The sequence below is a fragment of the Lutzomyia longipalpis genome, chromosome 3 (genome assembly GCF_024334085.1).
Source record: "Lutzomyia longipalpis isolate SR_M1_2022 chromosome 3, ASM2433408v1".
In the NCBI taxonomy this organism is placed as follows: domain Eukaryota; kingdom Metazoa; phylum Arthropoda; class Insecta; order Diptera; family Psychodidae; genus Lutzomyia; species Lutzomyia longipalpis.
This window is the reverse complement of record NC_074709.1, coordinates 24495207-24514064: the sequence shown is the minus strand read 5'-3', so window position 1 is coordinate 24514064 and position 18858 is coordinate 24495207. Positions and strand designations below refer to the sequence as shown.

General features: G+C 32.9%; 2 protein-coding genes across 4 annotated transcripts in view; one reads left to right on the top strand and one right to left on the bottom strand.

Moving 5' to 3' along the window:
• LOC129792945 (beta-1,3-galactosyltransferase 5) overlaps window positions 1-18858 on the top strand; it is a 1144668-nt gene that overhangs the window by 977034 nt on the left and 148776 nt on the right. The window lies entirely within an intron of this gene.
• LOC129792908 (transmembrane protein 214) lies at window positions 2763-16942 on the bottom strand. The gene is made up of 9 exons (XM_055832320.1): window positions 16639-16942; window positions 16328-16566; window positions 15771-16261; window positions 15593-15707; window positions 14863-15058; window positions 14635-14774; window positions 8269-8419; window positions 3613-4009; window positions 2763-3534 (listed from the first exon to the last, which is right to left on the bottom strand). The coding sequence occupies exons 1-9, from the start codon at window positions 16769-16771 to the stop codon at window positions 3420-3422; spliced, it is 1977 nt and encodes a 658-aa protein (XP_055688295.1). The 5' UTR covers window positions 16772-16942; the 3' UTR covers window positions 2763-3419.

The following is an 18858-nucleotide window of genomic DNA, read 5'->3' as shown; positions in this document are numbered from 1 at the left end:
AATCTAAGCGAGAATTGAAAGAAAAGACCAAAAAAAAATAATAAAATAAATTAACACACTGACGACGGGTAAAATACTTCCCAAAGGTTTTTTACACGACATGTAACAATTAGTCACTGGCGTCCAGAAATGTTACCCGGTGGGACCATGGTGTTCTTATGTTCTTCGCACGTTATCAGAAAATATTTATTTGACACAATATTCAGTTATGTGTAACACAAATTTTTTTAATATCGCCAAAGAAAACACAATTTAGTTTTCAAAAATCTTTGGACATATTTGGCATTTTTTTTCTCATGCCAACATAACCGCACTTTTATATTCATGTGGAAAAAAGTCAGATTTATGGGATAATTTCAGTGAAAATCTCTCAGACGAGTTTCCTTTTTGCTATTAAACATTATGAAGCATTTTTTTTTATCACAAAAATTAAATTGAGGTTATGTAAGAGGAAAATTTTCTTTTCGTTAACCTAAATCACCTGATGATAACGTCAACAAGCAGGTTGACTTTTTTATTCTAAAAATTCTGAAAACTTCATAATACATGTATTTAGCTAATATCTACTCTGTGACAGTGTGATTTAAAAAAATCTAGAATATTCTAAATACTTAGTCTGTTATTTCTATTTCTTTCATAGGATAATAATATCCAGAATTATCATTATCTAGAATATTCTAGATAATTCCTTTTTCTTGTCACAACTAATTTGAAATCTTTAAAATGCTGATTTCAAATCATTTCATAAATTTAATAAATAATAGATTTATTAATCATATATGAACACCTTACGAGTCAGCAATCAAAATTGGCTGAAAAAATGTTGGAGAAGTTTTCCTACCGGGTAAATATCAAACGCAAAAAGAGTGGCAAATTGTTACAGCGTACAGAATTGAGAACTGTCAGTGGACGCCGATGTGCGTCAAGCCGTCCAGGATGTGTTAATAAAATAATAAAATAAATTAATAAAATAATTCTCCCTCTTCCTTATATTGAGCCTGAAAGGGTTAAAAAATGAGCATCTTCTGCAATATTTTTGTCTTGCTAAATCGAGGGCTGCATTGTAAAACCGGCTAAGTCGGTTCGGAGCTCATACCGACTTAGCCGGTTTTACAATGCAGCCCTCGAAATGCTTCCTTGTTGACAGGGGTGTAATCTGGAATCTATTCAAGGAGGTGATTTAGATTGTTTCAAAAGACGCTCAAAAAAAATAAAAAGAACAATGATGATTGATCGACCGTAAATTACAGTCGTGCCTTGGCATAAGATAGTCTAGGATGTACTGCTCTCGCGTATTGAAAATAATGAGTGTGAAGAGTATATCATAGACTATCTTATGCCAAGGCACGACTGTATTTATAAAGAAATTAAGAAGATAAAAAAAGAATTTAGCCAAATAAAAGACCGAAAATCCGTCTTTTTAATTTCTTCATAAAAAGAACAATTTGACATTTTCTTTTCGAACGTTTGAAGTTAATTTTTACGTTTGATGATTCCTGTGTAATTTTGACGCTTCTTAACCCTTTAATATCGTTATTTTGTCGTTCGTTTTAATGCTTAATGATTAAACTTGATTTTTTCCCAAAATTTGACATTTCAAACTTTTTGGCATTTTTTTTATAAAATAACTTTCCATTATTTTTTTGACTTTTAATATTGTTTGCGTTTTGATTTTTTTAACTTTCCAAGTTTTTATTGCCAATGTTTGATGTTCTTTTCATTGTCCAGCCTTTTTTCTAATTATTTGACATATCTTTCCATCAGTTTAAGTTTTTTTCTCTCAGTTTTTGACGCTTCTTAACTGACACTTGACGTTCTTTTTTAAGTCCAATATATTTTTTTTATTACGTTTTTTTTTCAAATTTTACTATTTCTTTTCAAACATTTGACGTTCGTTTTGAAGGTCTGATATTTTTTTTAAACATTTGACGATTTTTTTCTTCACATTTGAAGGTTCTTTTCTAACGTTTGACGTTCGTTTTGACGTCTAATATTTTTTAGAGATTTGACATTTTTGTTCTTAACCGTTCAAGTCGTTTGTTTTATCGCCTGATATTTTTAAATGTTTGATTTTTCTTTCCTACGCATGGAGTTTTTTCTTGTAGCTTTTACGCTTTTATCTGACACTGGATGTTCTTCTCCACGTTTTATAATTTTTCTGATGTTTCTTTCCATAACTTTGACCTTTCTTTTCAAACCCTTGACGTTCGTTTGAATGTTTGATATTTTTTTTTTTTGAACATTTGACGTTCTTTTGACAATTCTTTTCTCCACATTTGAAGGTTTTTTTTCTTATGTTTGACGTTTGTCTGAAAGTTTAATTTTTTAACATTTGACGTCTCTTCGAACATTTAAAACTCGCTTTAACGCCAGATTTTTTTGACATTTGACGTTTGACGTTTCTCTTGCATTTGGCATTTCTTTTAACCCGTTTGATGATTATTTTTTGGCGTTTGAAATTTCAAAGGCAACCTCGATTTCTAACGTTGAAAGTGGATTTTTTTTTTATTGAAAAACCCCTTTTCTACTTTTCTTTATTCGTGATTTTTAGCAATAAAAATGATTTGATTTGACCTCTGAAGAAAAGTCTGAACTTCATGATTTTTTAGGGAATGTTTTGACCCCCAAATTACCCTTCCCCTGGCTACGCCCCTGTGCTTGTTGAGCTGCTCTTCTGAAGATTTCACGACAAAGGTAGATCGTCTTTTAGTCCAAAAAAAAATTTTCAGCACTCAGAAAATATTTAAAAAAAAACAAAAACATTTTTCGGAATGAAAGTAAGTTGACTTTATTCTCTCTCATTTAGACACAAAAACTACATCTTCCCCCAAAAAGAAACAAAAAAATTATACATCTACTTTATGGCTCTATGTCTCACAATCATTTACCAAAAAATTCTCACTTTCTCTCATCAATCACACGCAAATGCCATCCGATGCGGCTGTTGGGGTTTGCACCTCCTTTTCCAACGTGAGAAAAGGACCCCACACCGCTGAATGGATCAGTAATCAAAAAAAAAACTATGAAAATGAAAGAAAATTTCTACAGAGTGTACAAAAAGAAATTAATTTTTAAATGTTGGTACAAAAGAAAATTAGTTTAGAGGGCATTTTTTGCTACTTTTTTTTTTATATAAATTTGATTCTAGAACTTTTTTCCTAGATTTCCTTGTTTGTTGATTTGTAAAAAAAAAAGAAAAGAAATTTCTTGTCCAAAATTGGAATGTCCGGAAGGATATTTTTTCTCTCTTTTTCTTTTTGGTGAAAATCCTCCGTGGAAAAGATGAAAAAAAATCCATCAATGGAATTTTTTGATGTTGTTTTATAATAAATTTTGTTGTTTGATGATGTTGCGCGAATGTTCCTGAAGATGATCACACGCTAGAGGGGACACGGTGTGTGAGTTAGTTCGCATCCATTTCACTTAATCTTGGCATAAGCATCGACTTTATCGTGGAACCAACTGTAGTAACGGGCAGCAACCACTTGGGTCTCATTGAAGGCTTTGCTGAGGTTTTCCGGTGATAGGGAACCCCTAAAAACGAAGAAGTTAATTCACAAATTAGTCCCTTCGAAAGAGATTCTCTTGGAAAAGATTTTTCAATTTACTTACACAAAGACCTTTGTTCTGAAGAATTCACACCCAAAATGGTAATAATCAACGGAGAGTCGTGAAATGGTGCCCCATGTGGCACGTGTAGCATCCCCAACACGCTGCGACAGCCCCGGAATGTATTGATCGACAAAATTCCCCACAACTGGGGATTTTTCCTGCACAAAGGAGCACCCACTGCTGAAGCCCTGCTTCACCTTATTCCACACAACTGTGGCCAATTCGCAGCCAAATTCACAGTACGGCGTCAATGCTGTGCGGGCTTTCCCGTAGAAAATGGGAACGTTCACCTCAGCCCATTGGTAGCCACGTGCAGTGTAGGAGAGACTTGTGAACCACACTGTTTCCACATAGGGTAGTGCTCCTGTGTCTTTGAGGAATTTCCCCGTTGAGGAAGCTGGAAGAAAAAGGGCAGCAGAGAAGGTTTAGTCAAGAGAACTCACAGCTTGAGAATCTTTAAGATTGAAAAGGAAGACGATGTAATGCTGATTTCGACTGATAAAATCAATTAAATGATAAAAGTTTATCAGGGGCGTAACCAGAGTGCGTCTCTAAGTGTCTAAGCCAACCCTTTAACGTTCAGGAAGTTCATGCTTATCTTTAAAGGACAAAACAAAATATTTTTAAACTAAAAATTCTATTAAAAAAATATAAGAAATAGATTTCAAGAAATCCTTAAACTCGTTGGAATTTCAGTGCAAATTTTAAATATTTCAAGCGAATTTCAAGGGTTTCTTGGTCGCTGAATAAGGCCCATTATATCCATTAAAGAAAGATAAACATTTAAAGAAAAAAACTTCAAACGTTAGAAAAGACACGTCAGTCATTAAAACGAACATTAAATGTTAAAAAACAAATATCAAAAAATTTCAAACTTCAAAATTTCAACAAAAAAACGTCAAACGTTAGAAAAAATTTACAATTAAAAAAGAAAATTGAAAAATAAGAAAAGTAGTGTAAAATATAAAAAAAGGAAGGTTAATTGCTCTAAAACAATTATCAAACGTAATACAAGTTATCAAACTTTGACAAAAAAAGAGCGTTAAACGTTAGAAAAAAAAAACGTGAAATGTTCTAAAAAAAATCAAATATAGAAAAATATTTCATATGTTCAAAACGTCAGACATTAAAACAAATGTCAAATATTAGAGAACAATCAAGAGTTGCAAAATAACTGTCAATTTCGTTAAAAATGTCAAGACGTTCTTTTTTTATCAGTTTTTAATATATTTTAAATTTTTAAATAAAATCCTAAAACACTTTCTTAAATCAATTATTTGATGACTTTAATGAGATAGTAATCGAAATCAGTAATACATTAAATCAACTTTGCACCGATGGTCCACAAATGGGTTATTCGGAAAGTTAACCAACTAACCTACCGTTCGTGGACTTCGAATATAGCAATAACTGAAGACGAAATGACCAAAAAAAAGTCATAATTTCGTCATTTTTTTACAACACTATTGCCAATTTGCTTTAGCCTATGATGTCAGCACTCAGCAACCACAATCGAGTTACCAAGTTTCCTAAGTAGGCATTGAAGAATTGACGTTGAAAGGTACCACATGTCCGATTTTGATAAAAATTTGTTTTACATTCTATGTGATTTTGATAAATTTTACTAGTTAAAAGTCAATCATAACGCGTCCAGTTATTAGAGTTGGTATACCACAACGCGGATGGGTCAGTCTATGCGTTGTAATTTAATTTGTGAGTAGTATTAGTAGGCAAAGTTGATTTTTTTTATGAAATTCATCAATATGAAAGATAAAAATGCTCATATCTGAAGTTCTATAAGACCTACAGAAATTTCTTGACTAGTTTTAGAAAGGTATTAAAATAGGCTATAAATTGACATAAATTTCAATAATTTTCAAGGTCACATCTAGAACAAAAATGGCGGATATTTGTTTGATCAAAACAGTTTTTGGCATTTTTTGATATCAAGGAATGGTTCTAGAGGTTTCTGATGTTCTAGAAAGTTGTAGAGTTTTGCAAAACCTTTAATTTGATACCAAATTGAGCAAAATCGGAGAGACCGTTTAAGAGATATGGCTCTTAGAACTCTTCAAATTCAAGAATTTTTCAAATGGCCATATCTTCTGAACGGCGACATAGATTTTCTTCATTTTCGGACTGGAGAAAGATATTGAGTCAGGCTACAACATATCTGAATTTAAAGGAAATCTATAACAGATGTTGGGAGATATAGCCCCTTAAAGTTAGGCAATTTTTGTTTTTGTTTTTAGCGCCTCTTGCGACCATTTTTGGAACTTGGAATGTTCTAGACAGTTGTAGGGCTTCTCAATACCTTTCATTTGATACCAAGATGGTCAAAATCGGTCAAGCCGTTCTCTAGTTATATTGAAAAAACACTTTTTGCTTTAGGCGGCCATATTTGCTAAACCGCTTGACCGATTTTCAAGTATGATTTGTTGATGAAAACGTCTCACTGAGCCCTACAACATATTAAAATTCCAGATCTCTAGCTATAAGGGAACTGGTTGACGGTGTTTCAAAATGGCAGACGGCGGCCATCTTGGATTTTAAAATGCGAAAAAATAAAATTTTACACCCACATTTCTATAGAAAACTTCAAACCGGAAGTCTCTATATGTTACCGTACTCGAGTTATAAGCCAAAGTTTGGCGCACCGGCCGGATCAAAAATTTTCCACCACCATTTTCGTAATGTGGGATGTCTAAAACGTGCTCATACCAAGTTTGAGCCCGATCTGAGTTGGTCAGTTTTTCCGACGATTACAATACTTGGTATGCCACGATTGTGGTATACCAACTAATTATAACGATTGTTTTTTATCATTCAACTAGTACCCTAAACTTTATTACAAAATTTGATAAATTATCCGCAAAAAATCAAACTTACTTGACCGATTTTAATAAAGAAAGTTTTATCAGTCGATTTTCCTTAATCTGTCACTTTTGGATATGATAGGAAAGTATCTTTCTAAAGCAGAAATCGGTTCTTCTTTTTTCGTTTTGCTTTTCCGGATACTTTTTTGATGGTAGTGTAGCGTAGATTTATCAACAATCAAAAATTGATTAAAAGCTAAAGTTTAGCCGACAGATAAAAAGTTTGATTTGGTTTATCAATCAATTGAAGATAGGAAGAGATTTGTATTCCCTAATCTTTATTTGAGGTAAATTAATCGAAGAGCTTGAACAGCTTGACACTGAACAAGATAGATTACTTATGATACGAGATACCTACTGTGAATTGGAGTGAATAGGATCATTCAAAAATCTATTCTAGTACCGTAAAAAACTATGAATAAATATGAAAAATTCTCTCACAAATTACTTAAATTGAAAAAAAAATCAGTGAAAACTTTTAAATTGTTTTTTGTGAATTTTTTATGACTTCTTTTAACAGTTTTTCAAACTAATAAATTAATTTTATTGAAGCAATAAAAAAAATAGTCAAAACAGACTTTCCATTTTCAAGGGGTTAAACTGAGAGTTTTCGCTTCATTAAGTACTTAATATTCCATTTAAATGCATAAAACATATGTATACGTGTTTTTCCGACGTGGGGTGAACAATAATGATTTTCCGGGTTTTTCGTCGGTAAAGTGGGGTTTCTCACCCAGAAAAACTCACGTTTTCCAGAGCTTTCGGCTCCGTTCGAAGCCTTCCTCAGTGGTTAAGCGCGGGGAAATTTTCCCTATCTCTGGGCGCGTCACAATTTGTTCGAACGAGAAGGCATCTATAAACTGGACGGAGCTCCACTACGTCAATAATTTTCATCACAAAGAAAAAAACTGTTGTAACGGCAAATTTTCAAATAAAGAGGTCTTGCCTTCTCGTTCGATCAAATTGTGACGCGCCCAGAGATAGGGAAAATTTCCCCACGCTTAACCACTGAGGAAGGCTTCGAACGGAGCCGAAAGCTCTGGAAAACGTGAGTTTTTCTGGGTGAGAAACCCCACTTTACCGACGAAAAACCCGGAAAATCATTATAAAACATATGCTTCAGTGCTTTATCAATTGAAGCAAATGATGCATCTGCTTTATGGAAATTTTTAATCAATCTTTTTTATACAATTTTTCTTGGTTATCTTTGTTAGTCTGCTTTGCTTCTAGTTTATTTAAATGACATTTCTGACACGTTCAAATGTGAATAAACTCCTTTTCAAATACTTAATTCATAATTTTAATTTTTTTAATTTTTGCAAGAAATATAAAATAAAAATAAATTCCAGATTCAACCAAAGAGATTAGATTGAATTCTCTCTCCTCTCATTATATATACCTCACAGATGATCTTCAAGGTGAAATTGTTGTTTTCTCGCACACAAAACGTGTTTTTTTCTTAAATCATAAAAATCTCTATCTCTCTTCTCGTTCTCATACGAATGATTTTTACAAAATCTAATTCTTACAACAAAAAATCCCAAAATTTGTCGCGAATATGCCAAAAGTGTCACAAGAATATTCAAGAGTATATTAGGGCTGTTAGTTATGTTGCAATGCAACCTAATTGCGGGATAAATTAGCACTTTGTAGGTGATTTTCTTCACCCGATATCAGAGACGTGATCGTCAGGTGATCACGAGATGCGATCTCTCTGTGCAAATGCAATGAGCTTTTGCGAAGATCTCTCTCTCTCTCTCTCTCGTTTTTGCTCTCTTACCTTCAAACTGACCGCCGTGAACGTGAACATCGTACGCAATGATCCCACCTATCGCCCCTAGAAGTACGAAAACACCCAAAATCCACGGGCAGATTGATGAGGATTTGCTGGATTTTTCCGCCCGTTTGCTCGTTGTTTTTTCTTGAGTATTCTGCAAAAGAAAAAAAAACAAGAAGTTTCATAAAGTTATTTATTACTTTTGGAAATAAAATAAACATAAATTTTCGCAATATTAATGCTTAAAAACAACAACAAAAAATTAATTAAATGGGCCAAACAAACCTTTTTCTGTGTCTTTTGTTGCTTTTTATTGGTTTTAGTTGCTGCCATTTCTTGTTAACAATTCTTTCTTTACAATCTTACAAAGAAATAACTTTTCTATACAGAACAAGGAGAATTTTGGTTGGTGATCAACACTCGTTCTTCCCACGCGATGATTAATTTTTTTCTTTCTTTCCTTTTGGGAGAAAATTCGAGAGAGAAAAAAATGATTGATTGATAAGGAGAATTTTTGCATTTATCACTTTGGCTTTTCCATCAAACTTTCCGTGGACTTGGCATGAATGTGTCTTGTGGAAGATTTTTTGTGCAAAAGAAATTTAACCCTTTGACGTTCTTTGGGTAAGACGTTGAGCTAAACATGAAACATTTTATTTTCCCGAATTTTAATGAATTTAATTAATTTTCCATGTTAGAAATGAGACGTAAGTGTGTTTAAAGAATGAGTTCTGAATGAAAAATATCCTTGAAAGCTTTAAAAGCTTCTGGAGAACAAATATCGTTATAAAACGATCGAATGTTTCATTGTTTATATGTTTCACGGGATTGTGAAACATGCGAAAACGTTATTAATTTTCTTTTTTCAAAAAAGAATTTAATGAAATTCTTTGTAGAAGAAACCTAAATTACGTATTGACTGAAAAATGCACCCGAAAAGCATCCATAGAACAGATATAGCGATGAAAAGATCAAATGTTTCAATGTTTTGTTTTAATGTTTCACGTAAATGTTATTTAATTATTTTTTTCAAACAAGAATTTAATGAAATTCTTTGTAGAAGAGGCGAAAAAATACGTTATTGTCTGAGAAATGTTTTCGAAAGCATCCGATATCGCGATGAAGAGATCAAAATGTTTCAATGTTTCATGTGGACGTCAAAGTGTTAATAACTTCTAAAACAGTCTGCAAAATTTTTTATTTTTCTCTAATTAAAAGAAATATTTAACTGAATTTCAAAGTGCTTCCGAAGCTTTAATTTTATACGATATTTCTTTCTAGAACTCTGTCAATTTTCCCCTATATTATGTACCAGTACATACATAATGTACAGAGGCGCGTAATCAATTCTATGTAGATAGCATTCACAACGCGACACAACACTGAAAAGTGGGTGCTTTTCTGTCGTTTTATTTATTGCTGATATTCCTGCTTTGAGCAAATCAAATGTGTCCACGTTGATCAAGAAAGAGGAGCTTTAGTTGTATCGTCGTCAATTCAGCAGTGATTAATTTTCTCCTACAAAGTATTTGTTGCATAATCGATGTATTTGACTTTTTTTCTGCTTTCCCACACGAAATCTTTTAGCTTTCCGTGATAAGAGCGCATTTTGTGAGGAGGGGAGAAACATCAAAGGTCAAGGAGCAGCAAAAGTACAATCTTTTGGAAGTTCTCGCAATAAAGACGACTGAGAGAGAGAGAGAGAAAAGATGTGAAAATTGAACTTCTTGATAAACTTACAGAGAAGCCGACAAGAAGGTGTTTTGTCCTTTGTACATGAAAGGAGTTTATTCAATGCAATATGGGTCATGACCTCATTTGAGGAAACAATCGTGCCACGCGTAATCTGGTAGGGAATCGAAAAAATAATAGGAAATCACTCAACAGACTTTCCATTTTCCACTGTAATTAGCTGGGGGAAAAACCCCGTAAATGTATTCCCAAAAAAATGTAAACAATGACGTCACAATTGTATTTTTCAAGCATGAAACATGTGCGAAAATGTATCCTCTAGAAGTTTTGACGAGGTACTTTTGAAACAAATTTTAAAAATGAATATTTCTTTATAATTTCTCAGTGTATTACATACTTTGAATTATATTTTAACCCTTTCAAGTCAACATGAAACATAGACAAGACATACTGAATCATTCAATCTTTTCAGGACTCTCAGAAGAAGCAATTATTCATATTGAATTAAATGAGCTTCTTAAGGAAAATACAGTAATTCCTCAAAAATTATTATTACATACAGCAAAGATGCATATGCTTCATGCACAAATTAAGCCAAATAAGATAAAAAAGGAAAGTTTTTCAGTAATTTATTAAAGCATCCCTAAGTTCTGCCCAAGATTAGAGGCAGTTTCTTCGAAACGAAATGCATATGCTTTATGCATAAAACTCAAGTAAAATTAGACAGATTGGAGGCGTGGCTTAAGCATTTTCGGAACAATTTCTTTCTCAGAGAATTGATTGTTAAAAATTGAAAATTGCTGATTTTTCATTATTTTTTTCTAAGTTTTATTTGTATCTCCAATGATGTCATAGAAATGATCATCAAAATGAATATGTAATAATAATTTGTTACCATTGTCAATATTTAAGAAGATAACTTTTAGTTCTTTTCTCTTTATATTTTCTTTAAAATTCAGTGGCTCAAAAAAATCATTGAAGAACACCAAAAAATTTGAAAATTCATTTAGATTGAATTTCTTCACACAACAACCCGTGTCTCCCCTATGAATTTTCGTTAAATCTCGTAAACTTCGTCTTTACTGCGAAGGAAAAATGTTGGGATGAGATTGAGCTTGAAAATGTTAACAGAGAGTGTTGAGTAATAGTTTAATGAACTGATAAGCTGCCCATTTTCTCTCTTCATCTTAAGAATTTAATCTTTTTACTTTTTATGTTATGAGAAAATTTGCAAATAAAACAGAAAACTTGGAACACCCGGCCTTGACTTTGAGGTGCAAAATTTCTTCTCAAAATCGTGCAATAAAAGAAAAAAATGAATGAAACTCTCACAAGTTTCAATCTTTTCTGTAAAAAATGCTTTTTTTTCGTTACCTCTCACCATATTTTGCATTAAAGTGTGAGTAGAAAGTTTTATTATATTGTACTGTACTCTTCCCAATTTCCTTCTTTTTAAACTAAAAAAGAAATATTAATAAATTACTTTCTTCACACACGATTGCATATTTTTTGGGGGGAATGCTCAAAGAGATTGTTTCTTTCTTTTTATTAAAAATAAATTTATTAAGTAAAACATTAAACGTGTCACATTGCCACGCATTTTAGCATTGAATGAAAGAAATCCCGTGCGAAGGGGGCCCCCGTGTACGGTGTGTGAAAGAATCATCGTATAACGTAACTCTGTGGGCTTGACTGACGCTTTTTTGCGTCGCGGTAATTTTTCCAACAAAAACTCCTCTCAAAGGCCAAGAATTTCCATGAAAACCCGAAGTTTTTCAGGGCGTTTTCCACGGAAAATCTTCTCTTCTACTCATTATCATTACAGAGGGCCCCCTTTGAGCTTCAACAAAAGCAAATTAGGGGTAATACACACGCCAAGTCCACACCACTTGATGATGCCAAATTGTGCAGCAAAAGACGATTTAAATGAACGAAGAAAAAAATCTCCACACACGCAACTTACAAAATTCCTAAATTTTTCCCTTAAACGTTAGAAAATTAACAAACAAAAAAAGTTAACACGAAGCCACCAGCGACGATTTGATTTTTCAACTATTTAATTTACAATTATTTGACTACTAATTTAGTGAATTTTGGTTAAAGAAAAAAAGGGAAAATTTCAAAGTGAAAACCGATCAATATTTTTCAATACACACACACACCGCCTCGAAGCACGGATGAATGCGATACTAACTGACAAGCCACGCTGTCAGGGCAGCTTTAATTTTCCACACAAAATCTCCAGCAGAGTGTGTTGTGGAAGCCGCCACAACAGAGAGATGTGAGGCACAAACAGAGGTGTGAGCACAAAATTTGTGGAATCTGTTGGTGGCACAGAGTTGGCTTGAGAAGTTATTCATTTAAAGCATGTTTAGGGCGCTAAAATTGAGCAGAGAAAGGAACAGGAAGTTCCAGGATATTTTTAGGGCATTTCAAGATGTGTTAGGACTTTAAAAGACTTTTAAAAAAAATTGGGAGGTCGATAATTATCAGCTCAAACTGAATATTTTAAAATTTAGCTGAAAGAAATTATTCAAATTTCTCTTAATATAATCGAAAGAAAATCCTTAATTGTTAAACTTACTAATAATATTAATTTTGAAGCATTGGAGCAATGGATAGTGCATTCAGTTCATGTCAAAAAGGACGTCGGTTCGAATACAACAAAAATCTTCTTCATCATTCTTTTGTCTGAAGAAGCCAAAACAGCCTAAATAATTCTCTGAAACTTCCTGCAAAATTGAATTTATTTCTTTTAACCCTTTCGCGTTTTTTTTGGGTCATACGCTGAGTAAAACATGAAATATTTTATTTTTCCAGTTATTTATGAATTTAATTGTTTTTTCAAGTTAATGCAACCAATTCACATATAAGAGGTCAAAGAAGACGTTCTGACTGAAAAAAGGCTTCTGAAAGCATCTAGCTAGACGATAAATTCCATTAAGGGCTTTTTTCAGTGATTAATATACCCTTGAAATCTTTGAATTTTGTACTGAAATTTCAAGAGAATTTAAAGGGTTTCTTAGTCGTAGAATAAGACCCAAAGTTTGATTCAAAGATTGATGATTTATGATTTTAAAATCAAAATATTGATGAAATAAATTCAATTAAAAATCAAGCAAATTAAGAGATAAATTTTAAAATTAAAAGGAGTCTATTCATTCTTCTTCCTAACATAAGAGTTTTTGAAAATATTTTTTTAACAAGAAAAATATTAAAGCAGAAAAACATACAAAAGGAATTAAAAAAAAAAACATTTTTTTTTCCTAAAAATTAGAAAGTTTGCTGTACAGCACAAAAATCACGCTTCTATCGTTCCTGTAGCATATGCTTCTTCGTCTTCTTCTTTTATTATTTTTTAAGCCGGTCGTAAAGCTTATGCTTCAGTATTGGATTTTAATTAAACGATTATGGCAATATTGCGACGATTATTTTTCAAGCAAAAAAAAGATCTGACTGAGAAGATTTTGCTTTCTGTTTATCCATAAAGCATAAGCTTCTTTCCGTAAAACTACGATTCTAATTGACAAAAAATCAATAAAATATGCATCAGTACTTCGCTCAATGATCTTTTGTTAATCAATGATCTTTTTTACATCATTACCAGTTTAGATTTTCTATTTCATTTATACTTATTGCTTTATCTTTTTTTCAAAAAGTATTTTTTTTTATTTATTGTTTAAAACCTTGAAATGCGGATTAAAGAAATTTTATTGTTTAAATTAAATTTGTTTTGATAAAATTAAAACATTTAGAGACTCATAAAATCCAATTTAAATGTTTTTGGAGATTTTTTTAAGGGGAGAATGGGGTAAAATTAATCAATTTCTTTAAAACAATTTTTATCTTTACTTGAAATATGTTTCAAAATTCCAAAAAAATAAACAGATTCTTCTAAAAATTCGGTTTTTAACATCATTCAAAAAATTGCTTTTTTAGAGCTTTAATAGTACCTTTGTGTGACCCCATCTCAGCCCAGTTTCACTCATAATAAAATTCTTTTTAGGAATTAGGAGAGACCGGGGCTAATAAAGTCACCTAAGGGTTTGGAAAAGGCCTAAAATATCATATTTCCTAGCTAGATAGAACAAAATGGTCTGAGAAAGAGTTGTAGGGCAGTAAATTTCCTAAAGAAATGTGCTAGACATTTTGCTTTATTTATTTGGGAAATATGATATTTTGAGCTTTTTCTAAACCCTTGAGTGACTTTTTTAACCCCGGTCTCCCCTACAAAATACTTGGTGGGGCAAGATCGTTTAATGAATACAATACGGACAAAGTCTTGCTCTTTTTTATACACTTCTCATCATTGTTATCACGAAAGTAAGATAAAGTAGATAGTTTCAGTTGAATTTCTTATTAAATTAATTTAAAATTGTGGAAGTAAATTTAGTGAGAAAGATTTATTTATAAGAGAAAGTGTGTTAATTTTCAAAGGTTTTAAGGAAAAACGAATCATTTGGAAGACAATTTAGAGGTTCAATTTATTCCCTTCTTGCCAATTTATCTTTTTTTATCAATTTAATTAAAGAAATTCGGAGAAAAAAAACTACCTAATCGGGAATCGAACCTACGTCATTCAGTATTCAAGTTGTAATGCTAACCTGTTGACTTACCTGGGCCCAATTTTCGATTCAGAAAACATTAAAAAAAATCGTCAAAAATAGTTTTTCTCACCTGTTGCTTAGCCTTCAATTCTCCTTGATGCCGATTCTTTACGTGATTCACCTCTTCTCTCACTAAATTCGGATCAATTGTCCGCAGGAAGTCATTTATGGGTTTATTCCCTTTCAAACTGGTCCCGTGTTTAGAGTCGCCTAAAAAGCAAATAATTCATATTTTTAATTTTAAAAAAATCCTCCACGGAGATTTTCCTTTTTTTTTTTAAACAGAGAGTTAACTTACGAATATAGTTGAGAAGGATTTGATGCTGTTGATGGAGTTTTTTGTAATTCAACTCCCACAATTTGACGCAATTTGGCTCAGTCTTGAGGCACTGGACGAGGGTAAAGAGGTAGACATTGGGGGAGTCAGTTGAGAGATTCTTGAAGAGGGTCAAAAAGATATTTGACACATTCTTCGTGCTCTCAATGTAGAGTTTCTGTGACGAGGAAAAAGTTTAATTGTCAAAAAAAAATTTATAGTTGATTTAAATCATTTGTTTTACTAATTTTAAAATTAATTCCAGGCAATGTTAAGTTTTTATAACGACTTTTTGCGTTAAATTCCGCACAAAACTTTAGCTTAATTGCCTTGTTTTCGCTTTTACGCGCTATTGAGTAACAAGATTAAGTGAATGTGAAAATTAATTAAAATTAATAAAATTTAAAAAATCGGCTTGTTTTCTTGAGTCAATCTTGAAATTTTCATCATTAAACTTCATAAAAAAAACATACAGAAGAAAAATTTTTCCGTCATTTCTGTACTCGAACCGATGATCTTTTGGATGCGACCCGAGTACTCTAACAAATCTCCTACTAATCTTTGAAAACAGAACCAAAGATGATTTAATAATTTCAAAGTTTTTAATCATTTTTTCGGTCAATTTTCGAATCAAAATCAAATAAAAAAATTAATTTTATTTAAAAACTATCAAAACTATCCCCAAAGAGGTAAAAAAAAAACGTAAACTTACAGAGATCATGAAGGCACTCTCTGGTAGAAGATTCCGTATGTTGTGGGGAATATTGTTCCGCGTCTGCATGAGGGTATCCATGAGGTTTAGATACTCCTGGAGGGTCAATTTGAGGCTGTAAAGTAAAAGAATTTGTAATGAAAGATCCCTCATGGAAGTTTCTCTTTGAGCAACTTACGAGGTATTTGACGGAGCTTTCTGTAGAATGTAGAAAATGTACTCCACTGCATACTTGCAGTAGTGCTTCATCTCAATCACAGGCACCATCATGTTTTGCCAGACATTTATGCCAACCTGACAATCCTGGTAGCCACCCTGCCCCAGAGCCCAGAGCAAACTCAATCCGATTGAGCTCTGATTGAGGTAGGAATTGTGCAGAACGGCATTCTTGGCAAAATTGCTCTGACACACAATGGGGAAGCGAAGGGCAATCAGCTGGAGCATAATACGCGTCCCAACCACTGGGAGGTTCTTGTTGAGATCCACCGCAAGCGACGTGAGGCATTGATCGAAGAAGTATTGAACATTCGAAGCACCCGCAGCATCCAATTCATCGTGAATGAGCTTCTTGAGGGTGGCTGGGAGGGCACTGGCGGGATACAGGATGGGTTTGCACAGGAAAACAGCGTCCACGTCAACAATAAGAGCCTCATTGAGGTATGAGAGTATCTGCGAAAGGGGTCAACGTCATCAAAAATTTTTTAATCAAATGAAATTTTCCACAACAAACTTAACTGCTTTGAGCCACGCAATGTTGCTATTCTTGAAGTTGGCCTTAAAGACCTCCACGTGGGACTTGAGGTCATCCACTGAGAGCTCCTGGAGGGCAGCTTCCAAATTCTTAAATTTCTTCTTAACGGGTTTCTTCCCTTTCTCCGGATTTGCCGCTACTTTTGCCTCACTTTTGGGCTTCTTCGCTGACTCCTGCGGGGCCTTTCGGTTCTCCTTGTTATCCTTCCGATTCCCCTTCTTGCCTACAAATAATCCCCAAAGTCATCTTCAAACTTCCACAACCTTCTTACCAGATTAAGAAGAAAATCTCTCACCACTTTCATCAATCTTCCGCACAATGGGAGTTTTAGTCGTCGTCGTCTCACCATTGAGATCATTTCCAGGGATATTTTTGGACTTTCCCTGATTTTTCTTGGACTTCCCAACAACTTCCCATTGCAGCGACATTTTTCACAGCACACAATGAACAAAGTCAAAAAAGCAACAAAAAGAAAAGACTTAAAGAAATTCCAATATAATCACGAAAATCAAAAGAGAGAAAGCTCTGGCCGTAAAAATCACAGACCGGTAAAAAAATTGTACATGGTCAAGTAAATCAGCAAACACCGTCAATGTTCATTCACGTCGTTTTATGCGACAAGTGCTGATTGGGGCGACGATTTGATTTTTGAGCGGCAAAATTGAATTTTCCCCAACCACGTGGTACATTGCAATCTCGCAGGGGAATTTTTCATGTTGTGGTATTGTAATCAATAGAAAAAGGAATTGTTTATAAGTCTGAAAGAAATTAGAGAAATTGGGCAAAACATTTTTTTTAAATCTCGTTTAGATTATTTTTCTAAAAGATATTGTTTTCTTTTAAAATCCAATTTATTTGTGATTAAAAAAAATAATAAAAATTAAAGATTAAAAATCTGAAATTCCGCTAATTTCTGTCTTGCAAAAATGGTATTGTTTTAATAATATAATTATCCATTATTATTTTGAGCTAATGGGCCTTGTTTAGCGTCCATCCTTAAAATCTTTAAATGTACTAAAATTTCAAGATTTCAAGCAAGTTTCAAGGGTTTCTTGGTCGTTGAAAAAAACCAATAAAACTCAATTTCTCGTTAAAAATTGACCTTAATTCCTTGCTGAGAAGATCAGGAAGTTTAACCCTCCGTATACTGTGAGGGGTAGGTGACCGACCCCAGAGCTATATTTAAATTAATTTCGCCTTAGTTTTTAGAGGTATAGAACTAAGCTTCTGGAAATAAGTTCCTTGGTTATCTGAGAAGATTATGTAAAAATTTCAGGTCAATCCGGCTAGCAGAAAAATATTTATTAACAAAAATGTAAGAAGAGGGAATTCAAAAATTGGTGTAATGATCAAATTTATTCCATTTTCTCTTCACTTTGTCACTCTTTGTCTCTTTCTTGACGTTTCTAACCTAAAAAAATCATTGAAATAATCATCAAAAAATCCATTTAAAATTTATTTTTGTGTTGTAAAATGGAAAAAGACTTCTTAGGGAGTACCAAGGAGTCCATAAAAGCTCATTTGACAGAAAGAAGTTGCTTATTTGCGAGGATTTCTATGGGGTCGCTCACCTACCTCAATAGTAATGCGCGTAAGTGTTTTGGTCACAGTATACGGTCGGTTAAGATTTTCAGAAACATTGAAATAATTTCAATATTCCTCTCATGGACAAGGAATTAAAATATTTTGTAAAAAAGAAGAAAAAGGATATTTTAACATTGACAAAACCTGAGGAAGAGGGAAATTCCAGCCCTCGTAACGATGAAATAAGAAGATGGTATCTCCTGTCTTATTCCTTTCGCATCCTAATGTGAAACATTTTATTTTCTCAAATTTAAATTAATTTAATTATTTTTCTAAGTTAGAAATAAAACAATTTTACATATAGAAGAGATCAAAATAAGATATTTTAACTCCGAAATATTCTCTAAAAGTTTCTGGGGAATAAATCGTGATAAAAAGTCCCTATGTTTCAATGTTTTATGTTTCATGAGCAGAGGCGTAGCCAAAACGAAATTTTTGGGAGAGTAATTTTGAGTTTGGGATTGAAAATTTTATGCATGACCTAAGTTTTTGATGCATGATATTAGTTTTGCTCAGAAAGCACCATCCCACAGATGTCTTATTCGCTTTTTTTGGTAAAGAAAATGAGGTTAAGGTTAAGTATATCCTTGATGAGATATTTTGCAAATTAGAATTTTTTGGTCAATCTGTTCTCGAATTAATGCAACGCCACTGTTCATGAGCCTTTTTATCACAATATTTCATTTTTTCATTTCATTTATTTCACTCAAATCAAGATACATTTTCACAACAAATAAATCCCTCGATATAATTTATTCTTAATTTGAGGTAAGTGTGGCGAGGCTTATAAAAAGCACGTGTTGCTCACACTGAGTTCAGCTCTACAGCTCTCCCATTTCCAAAATATGCACACAATCCCAATATAATAAAATAATTCCTCAATTTGCAAACAAGAATTAAAACCTTATCATTCCCATTTCAAAAGATCCCG